Genomic DNA, 19627 nt, shown 5'->3' with positions numbered 1-19627 from the left:
TTATGAAGGATGTTGAGACGCTTGACTGCGTGCAGAGGAGGGCAACAAGGGTGGTGAGGGGCTTGGAACACAAGTCCTATGAGGAACGACTGAGGGAGCTGGGGTTGTTTAGCCTGGGGAAAAGGAGACTCAGAGGTGGCCTTATCACTCTCTACAACTTCCTGAAAGGTGGTTATAGTCAGGTCGGGGTTGGTCTCTTTCACCAGGCACCAACTGACAGAATGAGAGGACACAGTCTTAAGCTGCACCAAGAGAAATTTAGGTTGGATATCAGGAAAATGCTTTTTATGGAAAGAGTGATAAAGTACTGGAATGATCTGCCTGGGGAGGTGGTGGAGTCACCATCCATGGATATGTTTAAAAAAAGACTGGATGTGGCACTCAGTGCTATGGTTTAGTTGAAGTGTGAGAGCATGGGTTGGGCTTGATGATCTTGAAGGTTTCTTCCAACCTAGTGATTTTGTTGAGTCACTGAAAGCCGATATAGTCACGGACAAAGATCCTCTAACCAATTAAAGTTAGAAAGTGGTATGTTTATTCACCAGCGGGCAGCATGGGAGTCATCTCCGAAAGGCGTGGCTGCCTCGAACAAGGCTTTTGCTCTCTATTTTCCAATATCTTACATACAATACATATGCATAACCCCAGCACCTCCCATCCCCACTCTGTATTAAAATGAGGCTATTAGTTCTTCATGTGTGTGCAGTTCTTCTCTTGAATTGGGTCAGTGGTCTCGAATCGGGTCAATGGTCTCAAAGGATGAAGTCAGGAGAGTCTTTATCAGGTCTCTGTTACCCTCTGGCACAATCCAAGGTCCCCTGCTTCGTGATTGATTGATTGATACCAAGTCCAGGTGCTGGCCATTGTTCTTACTGGTTTCAATCTGTTCTTATGACAATTCGCTTACTCCACTTTTTCTATAAACAAGCTCATAATATAACAGTTAGCTCTAGCTTAGGCATCTAATAATCATTAACCTACCATTTACTAATCTAACTTACACCTTGATCAATATAAATTGCTTCTAATCTTAGCTAAAATCTTAACTCTTTAAAATCATGATTCATTCCCCACTCCTTCAAAGTTAGTAAATTCTTTTACTAATATGTAGATTCTTCTTCATCTAGCAAAACTGTGCAGTAGGGGTCCTTTAAAACTGTACTGTATGGTCTTAATATTAAAGTTAAAGCTGCTAGTCACTTTAGCATTCTCCAGTTCCAAAAAAAGTATTATAACAGACAAAATCAAACTTATACCAACTAAATTAAACAAAACAATAATCAAATAAACCAAAGTATTGAGCAAACTAGTTGCAGCTGGTGACCACCCAGAAAGCACATCCCACCAATGATGGGATGGGCCTTCTTCTGACCTTTAAATACTCTCCGTATAGTCTCTGTCATGATGTATTGTAATCAAAGTTCTCTTTCTTTCATATTTAATTTCTTTAAGAATTTCTTTTAATTCTTAGTGTTTTAATCAACTAAAGTTAAATTCATCCCTGTAGGTACAGGTGATATTTCTTGAACAGTAGTCAAGTTTGCCTTTATATGTTGGTACAATACGACAGGTGTCTGATAGGAAAAAATTACATCCTTCAATTTTGGCAAAGTTACAAATGCACAAGTTAAATTAAATTTCCCCAATTATTTCTTCCTTCCTACACAGTTGCATTTGTAACTTTTAGCATCTGAATCAGAGACTTATGGGAGACAAAATCATAAACTTTCCCTTGGCACTTATATTTACCAGTCACATTCTAATGCAGTGGTGCTGCATTAGCTGTGGCTGTAGTGATTGTCATAAATGCCACAACTTTTTAGGCTATACTTACTTGATTATCCATTACAATTACAAGCTTTCTTATTTTTCAAAAAGTTGTTGTACTATACTTATTAATTTTAGTTCATTATCACCCAGTATAACCTTCCAGAGTTTCTCAGAAGCTTTCTTCACTTGGGAGTGATGGATCCAGGTGCTTTGTTCCTTGATCTTGACTGCAGTAAAGGTGATGAAGAGCACTTGGAATGGTCCCTCCCACCATGGTTCCAAAGTTTTTCTGCAAAAGACTTAATGTATACATAATCCCCAGGCTGTACATCATGTACTAGCTCATCTAGTTCTCTGGTTTGAGCCTCAGCCACATGTTTTGTTTTTTTTTATTTCTCTAAGTTGTTTATTCAGGGCCATCATATATCTGTATATGGTTTCTTCCTCTACTTGAGTGGGTGTTGTCCTCTTAGTTTAGTCCAAATTCATAATAATGCTAATGGAAAAGCCAGAGGTCAAGGTAACTTTGCTTCTTGTCCTAATCTCATAATTTGCTGCTTAATTTGCTGCACAATTTTTGAAATAAAATATGGCCCCCTATCTAAAAATATTGTGGCTAGGACACCAAAGTGTGGTATTATTTCATGTAACGGTGCTTTGGTTGCCTCTTGCACTTTGGCAGTTCTGGTAGGGAAAGCTTCTGGCCACCCTGAAAAGGTATCTGTTAATACCAATAGGTATCGGTACCCTCCTTTCCTGGGTAGTTCTGAAAAATCAATTTGCTATTGCTGCCCAGGCACATATCTTTTCCTAATTCACCCAAACTTTGGTTTAGAAATATTTTTGGGATTAGTTTGGAGGCAAAGGCTACATTGGTGAGTCACCTAAATTACTATACTTTACAAATTTCTAGCTATGATTCTATCTTTCAAATAATTATACAGATCATCTATTCCCCAATGTGTTTTTTCATGTTCCTCTTTCACTAATGACTATAGCATGTAAAAGGGGATCATAAACCTTCCTTTCCCTTTATCTGTAATAGCCCACCTCTCTTGTCCTTTTTACTGTGCTTTGGCTTACTTTCAATGGAAATTTGCGCATCTGGAATTAAGGCTGCCTCAACAGTTTCAACAGTTACCTCACCTTCAGCTGCTTCTTTTGCCTTTCTGTCCACCAGCTCGTTTCCTTTCTCCAATTCAGAGCTCACTTTCTGGTGTGCCTTGATATGCATGATGGCTACATTTTCAGGTAGCTGGACTGCCTCCAACAGTTTTATTATCTCTTGTGCATGTTTAATATTTTTCCTTGTCAATTCAACAGTCCTCTTTCTTTCCAGATGGCTCTATGTGCATGAACTACCCCAAATGCATACCTCGAGTCTGTGTAGATATTAACTTTCTTTCCTTTTGCTAGCGCTAAAGCCTGAGTTAAGGCAGTTATTTCAGCCTTCTGTGCCGAGGTGTTGGTTGGTAATGGTCCAGACTATCACCTCTCTGCTCATTGTAACCGCATACCCAGCATGCCTTCCACTGATGACATAGCTGCTTCTATCGGTGGACTAGGTCTCAGTATTCTCAAGCAGGGTTTCCTTCAGATCCGGGCAACTGGAGTAGGTGGCTTTGATGGCCTCCAGGCAGTCATGGATCACTGGTTCTCCCATACTCCTGCTGAGGAAGGAAGCTGGATTCACAGTGTTAGTTACCACAATCTCAACATCATCTTGTTCTACCATTATGGCTTGGTACTTCAGAAATCTCTGTGGAGAGAGATAATGTCCCCCTTTCACTTTTAGGACTGCAGACACTGTGTGGGATACTAGCACGGTCATCTTCTGGCCTAGGGTGAACTTGCATGCTTCTTGGATGTTCACTGCCACTGCTGCAATGGCTCTGAGGCACCCTGGCCATCCCTTAGCTGCTGCATGCAGCTGCTTAGGCAACTGCCCTGCGATATGGGCCCAGGTTTTGTGCTAGTATTCCCAAGGCAATCCCCTGCTTCTCCTATGAAAACAAAAAGAATGGTTTACTCACGTCTGGAAGTCCCAGGGCTGGAGCTGACATGAGGACCTTCTTTATCTGGTCGAAGGCTCAAGTTGCTTCTTTTGGAAATCCCTGCTCCCTTCTGTGATCAAGGCATACAGAGGTTTAACAAGCAACCCATAGTTAGAAATCTACACTCTGCACCACCCTGTCATGCCTAGAAAAGTTCTCAGTTCTTTTACTGTCTGGAGTTTTGGGGTCTGGCATATTGCTTCTTTGTGATCCTGTCCTAAGGTTCTTTGTCCAGTACCAGCCTTGTAGCCTAAATAAATAACTGTTTGCTTCACCATCTGGGCTTTCTTCTGGGATATGCGAAACCCCTGTAGGCCCGAAAAATTTAGGAGGCTTACCATCCACTCCACACATGCCTCTTGAGTTTTGGTAGCTATCAGGAGGTCATCCAGATACTGTAACAGCTGTCCTTCTCCTGATGGAGCTTCCCAGGATTCCAGATATTTTGCTAGTTGTTCTCCAAACAAGGTGAGCAATTTTTTTGAACTCCTGCAGAAGCACTGTCCATGTGAGCTGAGTTTTTTATTCAAATGCAAAAATTTTCTGGCTGGCTTCATGGAGAGGAAGGCAAAAGAAAGCATCCTTTAAATCTAAAACAATAAACCATGTTAGTTCAGGTGTTACACAAGTTAACAAAGTGTAAGGGTTGGCAACCACTGGGTATAAATCCTCAGTTATCCTATTAACAGCTCTTAAATCTTATACTATTCAATATGATCCATCACGCTTTTTAACAGGTAAAAAATTTTCAATCACTGGGCTAATCCCTTAGCTTTTCTTCAGGGGGTATTGCTTAACTCTAACTAGTTGTTTTCTTTCTTTAAACTTAACTTGCACTGGGGGTGCATTCTTTGCTCTCCTGGTATGTTAGAAGCCCAAACCCCCAAAACCACCTGATCTATTATTTTCCTGTAAATCTCACCTTCACTTTTAACTTTAGCCTCATTAGTTATCTACATCAAACTTAACAATTCCACATATTGTTGGTCCTCAACCTCCAAAGTAATCTCTCCATTTTTCTTCTTTTTTTTTTTTTTCCTCTAATAGTTCCAATAGATCCCTACCCAAAAGTGCTGATGGAGCATTGGGCATATATAAAAACCTTTGAATTCCCCATTGTTTCCCAAGTTTATATTTCAATGGCCTACAAAAATCGGCTTTTTCAGATTGGCCAGTTACCCCTTTTACCATAACATAATCATCTGTTATTGGTATTAAAGCTTAATTTAACACTGAATATGTTGCCCCTGTGTTTATCAAAAACTTCATTTCTTTTTCTTTGTTCCCTAGTTTCATTATAACTAGAGGGTCTCCTAGAGTAAGATCCTCCGGTCCACCTCAGTTTTCCTTAACATGAGCAACCACTGCCTCCCCTTTTCGATGTCCTCTTATTTGGTTTGTTTCTGAGTCTGGGATGCTGTAGGACCCTTTGGAGAGGGCTCCTCTTCCTCACTGTCACTGCTGGGCAGTGGGAGAGATTTAGGAATAAGTGGAGTAGTCGGAGTAAGGGATAAAATAGAAGGTGAAGCTGAACTTCAGCTGTGCTTAGAGCTGGAATTGGAGTTGAAATAGAAATTGCTTTACTAAATGTGTTAAAATCTTTGGCTCTAAATCAGTTTGATCAAGGAGCTGTTGTTTACAATGGGCACATTCTCTGTACCAGTTAGCAGAAGAACAATAGTAACGTCCTGCACAAATTTTACACTGCAAAAGCACTGTCCTGGGGTGACTGTGTATCCCCAATCGTCTGTTGGGTGCAGGGGGGGAGGACAAGCACGGTTTGTTTTTCCCCAGGAAAACTCTGCTCATCGGAGTGACCTTGAAGCGGGGGAGCTGGAACACGGCAAGACGAAAGAAGCTCTGTTGTTTTTTTCCCCGGCAGTTAGTTAGTTTAGTGCTAGCGTAGTTAGACGCTGTAGAATAGCTGAAGCTTTTTGCCTTTTTTGCCTTTTTCTTTTTTTCTTCCTTTTTGCTTTTTTTTTTTTTTTTTTTTTTTTTTTTTTTGTCCTCTCCTCGGAACTGTTCCAACCTCTCCGGACTAAGGACCTGGGGAAGCACCGGGGGCCTCCACAGGGGATCCACCCCACCAAGACCAGCCCTGCACATCTCCTTTTCTCCCAGCGTCAGCAGAGACAGAGCGGTGGAGCACAGTGACGACCCTCAAGGAGACTTTCTTTAAGTTTGTTATCCCTCCGTAAGCGGCACGAAGCTCTTGTCATCGGGTATTGTGCTGGGAGTGCTTTGCCTGTTTAATAAACAGGTTTTTTCCACTTGTCTCTGAGGAAATCTTTTTTTCCCGAACCAGTTGGAGGAGGGGAGGGGGGTCCCGTGGGAGGGTTTCTCCCAAAATCTGCCTGAAACCACCACAAGCACCCAGGCGCAGTGACAACCTCTAGATGCACCAAAAGCTGCAGGGAAATTCCCAGAAATACAAGCTATTCCATTCACTCCTTCTTGACTTTCTAAATTCTCCACAGCCCGTTGCTCCCAATCCAGAGCCACTAGTCTCCCAACAGACATCTGATATAAACCTTCTAAATATATTCTCTCATTTTCTCTGTCTATCCACCAGTTTGCTGAATTCACAAACTCCTACGAGTCAAGCCCAAACCACTAGGGTAAAGGAATTCCTTTTATTCATCTGGCCAGATTGAGTTCTCAGACCAAAGTTACCCTTATTTTAATTCCAACAACCTACAAACACAACCTCCGTACCTAAAATCACAACCAAGCTCTTGTCAAGGGCTTTTATTCCTTCTTGCCAAACTGGTCCTGTCCTTTGCTGTCCTCAATCCACTTCAAAAACATTCACGCTTCAGCTCTCAGAGGCTAATCAACTCTTTCACTCAGCATGTGCTGCACTTAAAACTGTCAACACAAGATGGATGTTGCCTCAAAAATACAGTTACAGTGAATACCGTCCCAGTAACCAAAACACAGACACCACAGTCACAGCAGGGAGGGGGCTTTAAGGGTTTTCATACACCCCACTTGCTTTGTTTCTTCCCAGCCGTTTCAGCCACACGAAAACGGAGCCGCTGGTCCAAACTCCTCAGTCACTTAGTGCTGGTAGCACGTCTCAACAAACTCTCTCACAATCATTCTCACAGTCAGGACACATTCACACAGTGTAACAACCACAAATCAGGATTTGCCCTTACAATTGCTAGCCCCAGATTGCTAGCAAACTGAGCCCTCTACAGCACAACAAATGGCAAAATTCTGTTTAACAACCACAAACCAGGATTTGCCCTTACAATTGCTAGCCCCGGATTCTAGCAGCTGAGCCCTCTATGGCACAACAAAATCCCCTTCTGCCAGCAACCACAGCCCGAGCCCTCTACCACCCGGTACAACAGCTTAACAGCTTTCTCTGCTGGCAACCAAATACAACTGACCAGATACCAATCAAGCTTGCAAGCAAACTACAGAGACACAAGTCGCGCGTGGGACTTCTCCCACGACTTACCAACAGCCTTTCCTGACCATGCATATGCCTTACAGGTCACTGTTCAAACTGTTTCAACTTTTTTTCTAAACATACCCTTTTGTCCATAGTTTTAGTAGTAAGGAGTTCTTGTCTGCTGCGGGATGAACAGGTCGGACAGCGAAGCCCACTCTTCCAGGAATATGCCAGGCGCACCCTGAGGGGGTCCTTCACCAGAGCTGGTCCCACAGCCAAGCAGAATCTTCTCCTGGCTGGCTCACCAATTGAGTCATTGAAAACTGATATAGTCACGGACAAAGACCCTCTAACCAATTAAAGTTAGAAAGTGGTATGTTTATTCACCAGCGGGCAGCATGGGAGTCATCTCCAAAAGCGTGGCCGCCCAGAACAAGGCTCTTTGCTCTCTATCTATTTTCCAAGATCTTACATACAATACATATGCATAACCCCAGCACCTCCCATCCCCACTCTGTATTAAAATGAGGCTATTAGTTCTTCATGTGTGTGCAGTTCTTCTCTTGAATTGGGTCAGTGGTCTCGAATCGGGTCAATGGTCTCAAAGGATGAAGTCAGGAGAGTCTTCATCAGGTCTCTGTGACCCTCTGGCACAATCCAAGGTCCCCTGCTTCGTGATTGATTGATTGATACCAAGTCCAGGTGCTGGCCATTGATCTTACTGGTTTCAATCTCTTCTTATGACAGTTCACTTACTCCATGTTTTCTATAAACAAGCACATAATATAACAGTTAGCTCTAGCTTAGGCATTTAATAATCATTAACCTACCTTTTACTAATCTAACTTACACCTTGATCAATATAAATTGCTTCTAACCCTTACCTAAAATCTTAACTCTTTAAAATCATGATTCACTGTGATTTCCTACACAGTATAGAAGTGAAAAGGGGATATGTCATGTTTAGCCAGAAATTCAGTGAGCCCCTGAAATTTATAAGGACCTGTGTTGTAGGTAGTTATGACTTCTTAAAGAAATATGGGTATTGATCTAGTATCGATACCCAACTGTGACAGACAAAAACTCTCTAACAGTTTAAAGTTAGAAAGTGTATGTTTATTACGGCTGGGCAGCACGAGGGATAGTTCCTTAATACGCACTGCAAAATTCACAGGTAATTACAAAGCCTTTTATTTACAAAAGTGTTGAATATCCAAAACACAAATGCATAATCATACCCCTGTCACCTCCCATTCCTCGCTTCGAATGCTAATTGGCAAAAAGGCTATTAAGCATGCATACTTTGTTTCCTAAAATGAGTTGGGGGTCTCTTCTGGGGAGGGGTCACCCAAAATGAGGAAGTAAGATGAGTCTTCTTCATCCTGACCTTTCTACCTTTTCAATGCATTCGTGACAAAGAATCCTTGGTAGTGTCACGGTGTCCAGAAATGGCGCTGGCCAGCGCAGCCACAGGCTAGCTCAGTGTCTCACTGTGGCAGCGTGGTAAGGTCGGTGTGGCAGGCAAGCGCGCCGCTTCCTCCCTGTGGGAACTTGGATTCCACCACCAGCGACGGGCACGTAGATGACGTAAGCAACCCCGGCAGCTAAGAGAAAGGCGGACTCTCCCGAGCAGGATGTAACGTAGGTTTATTGAGACAGAGGGAGCGCGGAGCTCTGCACTCTGCACCTGCTGCCCAGGAGAGACCCTGAGGCCAGGCGCGCGGCAGTTTTTAAGGGGGGGTGGAAACGGGGGTGTGAACCATAGAACTGGGGACCAACCACAAAATGATGGGAGGGGGTCTCCCGGGCCCCAGCCTATCACTCGGCACCCCTCCCGGAGTTTTCCAGAAGCCAGGGGAGGGTTTCCGAGTGACAGACAGGGCGACCACGAGGAGAGAGGGGGGGATTGACAGCGACAGGTGCAGGGAAGGAATGAATGACAGAAAACGTCTGGTTTTATAGTAGACAAAACAACCTAACTCATAAGGGAAAACCAATGCAGAACACAGGGGTATACAGTGGACTCAACCATTATAAAAATAACTTAAAAATCTTACAAAAATAACTTAATAACTTAATAAAAACAATTCTCACACCACCACATGGTAGAACTTACAGTTTCCTGTGTTCAATGGGTCCTTTAAGCAGGAAATCTGCAGCTATCTTATGTCCTATTTACTACATTTTGTTTTTCATTACAAGCACAGCTACATAAACATAAAGTTGACAAGCAATGAGTTACTAAATCCGGGATATCTTATCTAAGATCCGGCTTCTGTTAACTGCGAACAAAGCTTACCTATCTACTTCAGCTAATTCAGCAACTTACTATCTTAACTTTCCTAAAAATCCCTAATTCTTCAAATTTAATGTCTCATTACCATCTCAGAACACTTCTTTAAAAGCACCAGCATGTTACATATTCAAAGACCCTAATGCATTCTTCGAACATTCCTTTGACTTTAGATGTTTTCTTGGTTTCAACCCCCCCATACCTGCCTACATTTCATCAATTCGACATTATATTGCTCCTTGCAGTTAAATCTCTTTCTGGCTCTACTCTGTAGTCTCACCCTCTGATAACAGGCAATATACAGTTCCTTTGGAGTTCTGGTGTCTGTTGCTTTTATCTTCATCCAGATAGGATAATCCAAGAATGGGGGAATTTCCTGATTATCTCTGCTATTCTTCTGAGATAGCTTCAAAAAGCATCTTGCATCACATAGTTTTGAGAGGAATGACAAAATTTGTCTTTACAAACAAGTCCTGGGTCTGCTCGTAGATAAAACTAGCACTGAGAGATAAGAGAAACAATGGGAAGGATTCTACTGAATGATGAATGGGGAAAAAAAAGATATTTGCCTTTACAAACAAACCGTTGAGACATTAAATTTCAAGAATTAGGGATTTTTAGGAAAGTTGAGATAAGAAGTTGCTGAAATAGCTGAAGTAGATAGGTAAGCTTTGTTCGCAGTTAACAGAAGCCAGATCTTAGATAAGATATCCCGGATTTAGTAACTCATTGCTTGTCAGCTTTATGTTTATGTAGCTGAGCTTGTAACAAAAAACCAAAATGCGCTACATATGATATAAGATAACTGCAGTCTTCCTGCTTAAAGGACCCATTGAACACAGGAAACTGTAAGTTCTACCAAGGATTCATCTGTCATGAATGCATTGAAAAGGTAGAAAGGTCAGAATGAGGAAGACTCATCTTACTTCCTCATTTTGGGTGACCCCTCCCCAGAAGAGACCCCCAACTCATTTTAGGAAACAAAGTAAGCATACTTAATAGCCTTTTTGCCAATTAGCATACGAAGCGAGGAATGGGAGGTGACAGGGGTATGAATATGTATTTGTATTTTGGGTATTCAACACTTTTGTAAATAAAAGGCTTTGTAATTACCTGTGAATTTTGCTGTGCGTATTAGAGAACTATCCCGTGTGCTGCCCGGCCGTAATAAACATACACTTTCTAACTTTAAACTGTTAGAGAGTTTTTGTCCATCATAGTTGGGTATCGATACTAGATCAATACCCATATTTCTTTAATAAGTCATTTTGGTGAGCCAGGCAGGACGACTGCTCTCTCTGGCCGTGGGGCCAGCGGGGTCCAGGACCCCTCTGGGCGCCCACCCGGAATTTTCTGGGAAGAGGGCTCCTGCGGTCCTGCTGACTACCCGGGGAAAGACCAGAACCTGCTGGAACTACAGACAAAAAGTATGTTTATATTTGAGAAGAGGTACCTTGGTATAGGCGGTTGGTAAGACACTGAGAGACATCTCGTGCACAACATATGCCTCTTGGGTTTGTTTGTAAAAGTTGTGACAGCTCTGCGGAGCCTGGTGTCAGTGGTTTGGTAGTTCGTGTCCCGTAGTGGGGCAGCGGCAGCTGTTTTTTGTTGTGTCAGCTTGCAGTTTAAAGATGACTTGGTAGTCCGTGTCCCGTGAGGGGGCAGCGGCGGCAGTGAAATAACCGGTTTTGTTGTTGTGTATTAGGAGCAGTAGTGGCTCCGGTTACAGTTTGTGGTTTAAAGGTACCTTGACAATCCATAATCCGAGTGGCTAGCCCATTCTGGGATGCGAAGGGTCCCGTTGTGGGTCGCGGAAAATCCCGATTGCGGCCCCGCACGCACTGGGTGTGTGTGGTGTGAACGGATCCGTGTTTTGTGGTCTCATGGTTTTGTGGGTTTGTGTGTTCAAGTGTGGAAGAATTATTGGTGCACCGTATTGTGAAAAGTGCATATTATATGGCTCTACGCAAGATATTTACTATATGTGTTATGCTGTGCTAATTGTTAATGTGGTATTAATATTTTGATAGTACGGTAAATGTAGTTTTGTAGTTAAAATGTAGTTTTTATGTACCAACCACAGGAAAATGTAAATCTTTCAAAGAAGAAAGAATTTACTACTTTCTTATCAGAAGAGACCAGCTCCTCCTGCTTTTCTCAGCCTGGTGGACGCCATAGAGATTAAAGGAAAAAAGTGATACTAACCAGAGACAATTCTTAGTTAGAATGGAATTTATGCATTATGTATGAATTGTATGAATATTCAACAGGCTATTGCTTTTAAGAGATAATTCTTTGTTAACAGGTGTCCTTCTTCAGAGCTTGTGGCTCAGGAGAGGCACCCAGACGTCTGTAACTTTGTTTTTATTGTCTTGTATTGTCCTAACTCTAAAACTGTTCAATTTTTTTACTCTAATTCTATTTTTATAACCATCTTATTTACTATTAAACTTTTAAAATTTTAAAACAAGTGATTGGCGTTTATCACAATTATGGTAGCAGAGGATGGTTACTACACCTCACTGCTGGTGCCTTAGGGGAATCAGAGTGAGGACGGCGCGCCCTGCCCAGTTTGGCAGCCTCGCTCTGTGTTCCCCTGCTGTGACCGACAGATGCAGGTTACGATCAATGGACAAAGGGAGACAGTAAAACAAAGAAAGGGAAAAGATTCCCTAAAACCGCGGTAGTTAGCCCCTAAGACTAAAGTGTACACGAACACAAAGACCCAAGGACAAAGGACAGGTAAGTATTGGTTTGGAGGGGCGGTTAAGGGGGGGATGAATGTGTGTGAATGAGAGGCAGCTGGTTATCCCAGACTTGCTAAGCGAGTGCGGAGTTTCTGACGCTGCGTTTCCGTTCTTTCGCGAGAAAGACGGCCAGTAAAGAGACGAAGCGAGTGATAAGAAGAGTGAGAGAACCCCCCCAGGGAAACTGGGACTGAATTTTAGAAAAGGGGTGGGACCCCTAGGAAGCAAAAAGTCTGCTGGATTAAGGGGTGATTGCCCAAGAGCATCCAGGACTAAAACTTTTGCTGGGTTGAGGGATTAATATCCCAAGAGCACCCAGGGTTAAGCAAAAAGTCTGCTGGATTGAGGGGTGATTGCCCAAGAGCATCCAGGACTAAAACTTTTGCTGGGTTGAGGGATTAATATCCCAAGAGCACCCAGGGTTAAACAAAGAGTCTGCTGGATTGAGGGGTAGGTGCCCAAGAGCATCCAGGACTAAAACTTTTGCTGGGTTGAGGGATTAATATCCCAAGAGCACCCAGGGTGAAGCAAAAAGTCTGCTGGATTGAGGGGTAAGTGCCCAAGAGCATCCAGGACTGAAACCTGCTGGGTTGAGGGTGATTTATTAAAGAAATATGGGTATTGATCTAGTATCGATACCCAACTGTGACGGACAAAAACTCTCTAACAGTTTAAAGTTAGAAAGTGTATGTTTATTACGGCCGGGCAGCACGCGGGATAGTTCCCTAATTCGCACTGCGAAATTCACAGGTAATTACAAAGTCTTTTATTTACAAAAGTGTTGAATATCCAAAATACAAATGCATATTCATACCCCTGTCACCTCCCATTCCTCGCTTCGTATGCTAATTGGCAAAAAGGCTATTAAGCATGCGTACTTTGTTTCTTAAAATGAGTCGGGGGTCTATTTTGGGGAGGGGTCACCTAAAATGAGGAAGTAAGATGAGTCTTCCTCGTCCTGACCTTTCTACCTTTTCAATGCATTCGTGACAAATGATTCCTTGGTAGAACTTACAGTTTCCTGTGTTCAATGGGTCCTTTAAGCAGGAAATCTGCAGCTATCTTATGTCTTATTTACCACATTCTGTTTTTCATGACAAGGACAACTACATAAACATAAACCTGACAAGAAATGAGTTACAAGATCCGGGGTAGCTTATCTAAGATCCGGCTTCTGTTAACTGCGAACAAAGATTACCTATCTACTTCAGCTAGTTCAGCAACTTATTATCTTAACTTTCCAAAAAAAATCCTTAGTTCCTCAAAATTAACGTCTCATTCCCCACTTCTTCTTTGAAATGAGTAAATTCTTTTACTCAGTATACAGAGTCTTCCTCATCTATCCAAGCTGTACAGCTAGTGTCTCTCAAGACCAAGCCATACGCCTTTGACAGTGATGTTAAAGCTGCCACTCGTCGTAGCATCCTCCAGTTCCAAACAAGTATTACAATGGATAACACTAAACTTATGCTGACCAAAATAAGCAACACAACTATAGGGTGGATTAAGGTATTCAATATTCCGGTTGCTGTTGGTGACCACCCAAAAAGCACATCCCACCAATGATGAGACAAATGTTCCTCAAGCCTTTTAAAAACCCCTTTGATGGTCTCTGTATCATGGTGTATGGTAATTAATGTCTTTTTCCCTTCATCTCTAATTTCTTTTAAGATTTCTCTCAATTCATGATGCTTCAGCAATTGAGCAACTAAAGTCAAATTCATTCCTATGGGCACAGGCAGTATCTTCTGCACAGTGGCTAGGTTGGCCTTTATATATTGATGTGATATTACGGGTACTCGATAGGAAAAATCACATCCCTTAATTCTAACAAAATTGCAAACACACAAATTGAATTGAGTCTCATTCACAATTTGGTTGTCTATCCTTATGATGGGGCATGCTGTCCTAAGACAGACACAACCTTGTCCTATATACACAAGTGAAGTTGTCTGTTTGCCTGGATGTGTTTCAAAGTGACAAATACTTTGGTCTGTGTCTAAACAAGTGTCTTTGTCACCCTCTAATGTCCCTTCACATATGTATCCTAATTGTCTCCTCACAGTACAGGGCTCTAGATTAATAGTTTGCCACTTTCCTTTAATTTCTCGTGCCCACATTCTGTGTTCAGAAGGGTACAATACAGTTCCCTCATGGTTTAATCCTAAGGGGACTATTGGGTGTATTAAGTCCACTGAGGCATCGTGTATAGTTAAAACAAAGGCTGTCACTACACTAGTCACAGGGTTATAGGTGAAATTGACCAACACCCACCAGGACTGAAGTTCCCTCTCCATATCAGAGGCATTATCCCAGACAATTTTGCGAATTTCAGCAGGGAATATTCCTTCTCCACCTTCCCTGATAACTGCGGCAGCCACTGATTGCATCCACAGTTGTGCCTGAGTACACCCTAGGGCCAACGAGATGTTTTCACTAGCTGTGCCTAGTGCAGTTAATTATTACTTCATGATCTCGCTCCTCTGTGTCTTCCCACTTCTGGTAATATCTTGGTCAATTTCCAGTGATTGTTACCTAGTGCTAGTAGAGAGGATTGCAAAGGTTGTTGTAGTTTGACTAAATCGCTCCCTATTGTGGTTAATTTATTCAGTAACACTTCTGAATCTATTGTGTTCAGCACTCCCAGTCCTGTTCCTAGCAATCCAGTGAGATCCCTCTTGTTCCTAAAATTGGGAGGCATACTTTTTGAAGCCAAGTAGTCCAGTCCATAAAGGAGTTCCTGAGAAATGGGGCACATTCTGGCCGAACGTGTGAAGCATTTACCTGTACTCCCATTTCTACTCATTTTAAAGACCACTTTGGGTTAACTATCAGCTTCTGAACTCCTGTCTTCTTAATAGCATATGGCCCAATTTTGGTAACTACAGGAGTTATTTGTTCCTCCACTTCTGGAATAGCTGGCATCTTGGTGATCACAGCCTTTCTTGGCACTGGTGGAGTGATCTTGGTCTGGTTCTTATGGTACTCAGTACACACCTGAGTGATGTTAAAGTCAATGTCATACCCTCTTATCGCACACCCTTCTATTTTGAGCCTAAACTCTAGACATGTACTCAAGCATTTATCACAGCATTCAGGACTAACCCTGATGAGTTTCATGGGTGGATGGTAAGCCTCGTGGAACCCATCCTGTACGAATGCATACTTACATCCCCAAACATTTCTTCCCTCCCACAAGCTTGCATTTGTGACTTTTAGTATCTTGTTTAAAGCCTTACGAGAGTAAGGATCATAGGCTCTTCCTTGGCACTGGTATATCCCAGTCACATTATACCTTCGTGGTATTGCGTTGACTCCTGCTATGGTTAAGGTAATTACTACAATAGTTACAACTTTCCACATAATGTCCAAAATAACTCTTAGTCCATTTATTCGTTGTTCCGAGTGAGCTTCAGCTTCAGTTCGTTATCGCCTGGTGTGGCTTTCCAAATTCCTTCTGGGGCTTTCTTCACTCGGGAGTGATGGATCCAGGCCTTCTGTTCTTGGATCTTGATTGCAGTGAAGGTAGTGAGGAGCACCTGGAATGGTCCTTCCCACTGTGGTTCTAAGGTTTTTTCTGCAAAAGACTTAACATACACATAATCCCCAGGTTGTACATCATGTACTGGCCCATCTAGTTCTCTGTTTTGAGTTCCAGCCACATACTTCTCAATTTCTCTAAGTTGTTTATTTAGGGCCACCATATATCCATGTAGGGTTTCTTCCCCTACTTGAATGGATGCTGTTCCCTCTTGAACTGCATATGGCCTTCCATACAATATTTCAAAAGGGCTTAGTTTCTCTTTTGCTCTTGGTTTTGTCCGAATTCGCAACAAGGCCAATGGGAGAGCCTGAGGCCAGGGCAAATTTGCTTCTTGCCCCAATCTTACAATTTGTTGTTTAATCAAATGGTTCATCTTTTCCACCTGGCCGCTAGATTGAGGGTGGTATGGGGTGTGCAATTCCCAGTCTATTCCCAGGTGGTGACTTATTTGCTGCACAATTTTCGAAATAAAGTGTGGTCCCCTATCTGAGGATATGGTGGCTGGAACTCCAAATCGTGGTATTATTTCTTGCAACAGCGCTTTGGTCACCTCTCGGGCCTTAGCTGTCCTGGCAGGAAAGGCTTCTGGCCATCCTGAAAAGGTATCAGTTAACACCAATAGGTAACGATACCCTCCCTTCCTGGGCAGTTCTGTAAAATCAATTTGCCATTGTTGCCCAGGTCCACAACCTTTCCCAATTTGTCCCACTTTAGGCTTTGGGGTATTTTTAGGGTTAGTTCGGAGGCAAAGACTACACTGACGAGTTACTTGTATCACTGTGCCCTGCAATTTCCTGGCCATGATTCTTTCTTTCAAATGGTTATACAGGGCATCTATTCCCCAGTGTGTTTTCTCATGTTCCCTCTGTACTAATGACCACAACAAATAGGAGGGTACTACAAGTTTCCCTTCTTCTGTTACAGCCCATCCCTCCTGATTATAACTTGCCTTTTCTACCTTGATAAGTTTCTTATCTTTCTTATTGTACACTGGCTTACCTTCAATAGAAACTTTTCCATCTGGAATCAATGCTGCCTCAACAGCCTTATCGGGTACCTCACCTTTTGCTGCTTCTTTTGCCTCTCTGTCCGCCAGCATATTCCCTTCTTCCAATTCAGAGCTCACTTTTTGGTGTGCCTTTATGTGCATTACGGCTACTCTCTCAGGTAGTTGTATGGCATCTAATAGCCTCAGTATCTCTTGTGCGTGTTTAATACTCTTGCCTTGTGAATTCAGCAGTCCTCTTTCCTTCCAGATGGCTCCGTGAGCATGAACCACTCCGAATGCATACCTTGAGTCCGTGTAGATGTTGATCTCTTTTCCTTTTGCCAGCTCTAGGGCTCGGATTAAGGCAATTATTTCAGCCTTCTGTGCAGATGTATTAGTTGGTAATGGCCCAGACTCTATTACCTCTCTGCTTGTGGTAACTGCATACCCAGCGTGCCTTCTTCCACTGACGACATAGCTGCTTCCATCAGTAAACCAGGTGTCAGCATCCTCAAGCAGGGCGTCCTTCAGATCTGGGCGGCTGGAGTATGTGGCTTCAATGGTCTCCAGGCAGTCATGGATCACTGCTTCTCCTGTACTCCCACTGAGGAAGGAAGCTGGGTTCACAATGTTAGTTACCACAATTTCAACATCATCTTGTTCTACCAGTATGGCTTGGTACTTCAGAAATCTCTGTGGGGAGAGCCAATGTCCCCCTTTTGCCTCAAGGACTGCAGACATTGTGTGAGATACTAGCACAGTCATCTTCTGGCCTAGGGTGAATTTGCGTGCTTCTTGGATGTTTATTGCTACTGCTGCAACTGCTCTGAGGCACCCTGGCCATCCTTTAGCTGCTGTGTCCAGTTGCTTGGAAAGATAGGCCACTGCCCTCCGGTACGGGCCTAAGTTCTGTGCTAATATTCCCAAGGCAATCCCCTGCTTCTCATGAGAAAACAGGAAAAATGGTTTACTCACGTTTGGAAGTCCTAGGGCTGGAGCTGACATAAGGGCTTTCTTTAGTTGGTTGAAGGCTCGGGTTGCATCTTTTGTCCACTGAAGATCTCTGCTCCCTTCCGTGATCAAGGCATACAGAGGTTTAACAAGCAACCCATAGTTATAAATCCACAGTCTGCACCACCCTGTCATGCCTAAAAAGGTTCTTAGTTCTTTCACTGTCTGAGGTTTTGGGGTCTGGCATATTGCTTCCTTGCGATCCTGCCCCAGAGTCCTTTGTCCAGCACTTACTTCGTAACCCAGGTAAATAACTGTTTGCCTCACCATTTGGGCTTTCTTCTGGGATACTCGATACCCCTGCAGGCCTAGAAAGTTCAGGAGGCTTACCGTCCAGTCCACGCATGTCTCCTGGGTCCGGGTGGCTATTAAGAGATCATCCACATACTGGAGTAACTGTCCTTCTCCTGGTGGAGGTTCCCAGGACTCTAAATCCTTGGCAAGCTGTTCCCCAAATATAGTGGGGGAGTTCTTGTACCCCTGCGGTAACACACACCATGTGAGCTGAGTTTTTCTTCCAGTTTTAGGGCTTTCCCACTCGAATGCAAAAATTTTCTGGCTGGCTTCATGGAGAGGGAGGCAAAAGAAAGCATCCTTTAGATCTAGAACAGTAAACCAAGTTAGTTCAGGTGTTAAACGGGTTAACAAGGTGTAGGGATTGGCAACCACTGGATACAAGTCTTCAGTTACCTTGTTAACAGCCCTTAAATCTTGTACTAATCTGTATGACCCATCAGGTTTCTTTACTGGCAGAATAGGAGTATTAAAATCAGATTGACACTCTCTCAGTAGTCCTAGCTGCAGAAAGTTCTCAATAATTGGGCTAACCCCTTCTATATCTTCTTTCTTTAGGGGGTATTGTTTAACCCTTACTGGCTGTCCTCCTTCTTTAAGCCTGATTTGCACTGGTAGTGCATTCTTTGCTCTTCCTGGTATATTGGAGGCCCACACTCCTGGAAATACTTGATCCATTATTTTCCTAAATTTTCCTTTTCACTTGCCACTTCAATTTCTTTGGTTATTAGCATTAAGCTTAACAGTTCTACATATTGTTGATCCTTTACCTCCAAACTAATTTCCCCATTTTTGAATATTATTCTTGCTTCCAGCTGCTCTAGCAAATCTCTGCCCAAAAGTGCAGATGGAGCATTAGGCATGTATAAAAATCGATGGATGCCCCACTGTTTTCCCAATTTATACTTCAATGGTTTACAAAAATAAGCTCTTTCAGATTGGCCAGTTGCCTCCTTTGCCATAACATAGTCATTGGTTACAGGTATTAGGGCCTTATTCAACACTGAAAATGTTGCCCCTGTATCTATCAAAAATTTCACTTCTTTTTCTTTGTTCCCCAGTTTGACTATAACCAGAGGGTCCCCTAGGGTAGGGCCCTCCGGTCCCCTTCAGTCCTCTTTTACATGAGCAACTACTTTTTCCTTTTTCTGATCACCTTTTCTATGTTCATTACCCTTTCTTAATTCTGGGCACTGGTTTTTCCAGTGACCAAATTTCTTACAAAATGCACATTGATCTTTTCCTAGTCGGGGTGGTCCTTGTTTTGGTGGACCTTGCCCATGTTTCCCTTTTTCTCCTTCTTTTACTACTGCTGCTAGTTTCTTCATCCCTTGTTTATACCCTTCTTCCCGGTTACTAAAAACTCTCCAGGCCTCATCTAATAAAGTTTCTAAATTCCGGCTGTTTGGGCCCCGGATCTTCTGGAGTTTCCGCCTGATATCTCCTGTGGATTGTCCTAAAAATAAATTTATTAATTGCTGCGTTCCTTCATCAGATCCAGGATCCAGGGTGGTGTGTCGGCG

The 19627-nt window shown here is 42.9% G+C and overlaps 1 protein-coding gene across 1 annotated transcript; it reads right to left on the bottom strand.

Moving 5' to 3' along the window:
* Positions 1-15630: 15630 nt before the first annotated feature.
* Positions 15631-17283, bottom strand: LOC131378766 (protein NYNRIN-like). Its single transcript, XM_058423966.1, has one exon. It carries the CDS (start codon positions 16959-16961, stop codon positions 15657-15659), a length of 1305 nt encoding a protein of 434 aa, XP_058279949.1. The 5' UTR covers positions 16962-17283; the 3' UTR covers positions 15631-15656.
* Between the last annotated feature and the right edge of the window lie 2344 nt (positions 17284-19627).

The sequence above is a fragment of the Hirundo rustica genome, chromosome W (genome assembly GCF_015227805.2).
Source record: "Hirundo rustica isolate bHirRus1 chromosome W, bHirRus1.pri.v3, whole genome shotgun sequence".
Classification (NCBI taxonomy): domain Eukaryota; kingdom Metazoa; phylum Chordata; class Aves; order Passeriformes; family Hirundinidae; genus Hirundo; species Hirundo rustica.
Note: the sequence above shows the minus strand (reverse complement) of the source record. Positions and strands in the feature narration are given on the sequence as shown.

Coding starts and splice junctions, on each gene's coding strand:
- LOC131378766 (XM_058423966.1), bottom strand. CDS start 16,961: ATGCACATAAAGGCACACCAAAAAGTGAGCTCTGAATTGGAAGAAGGG.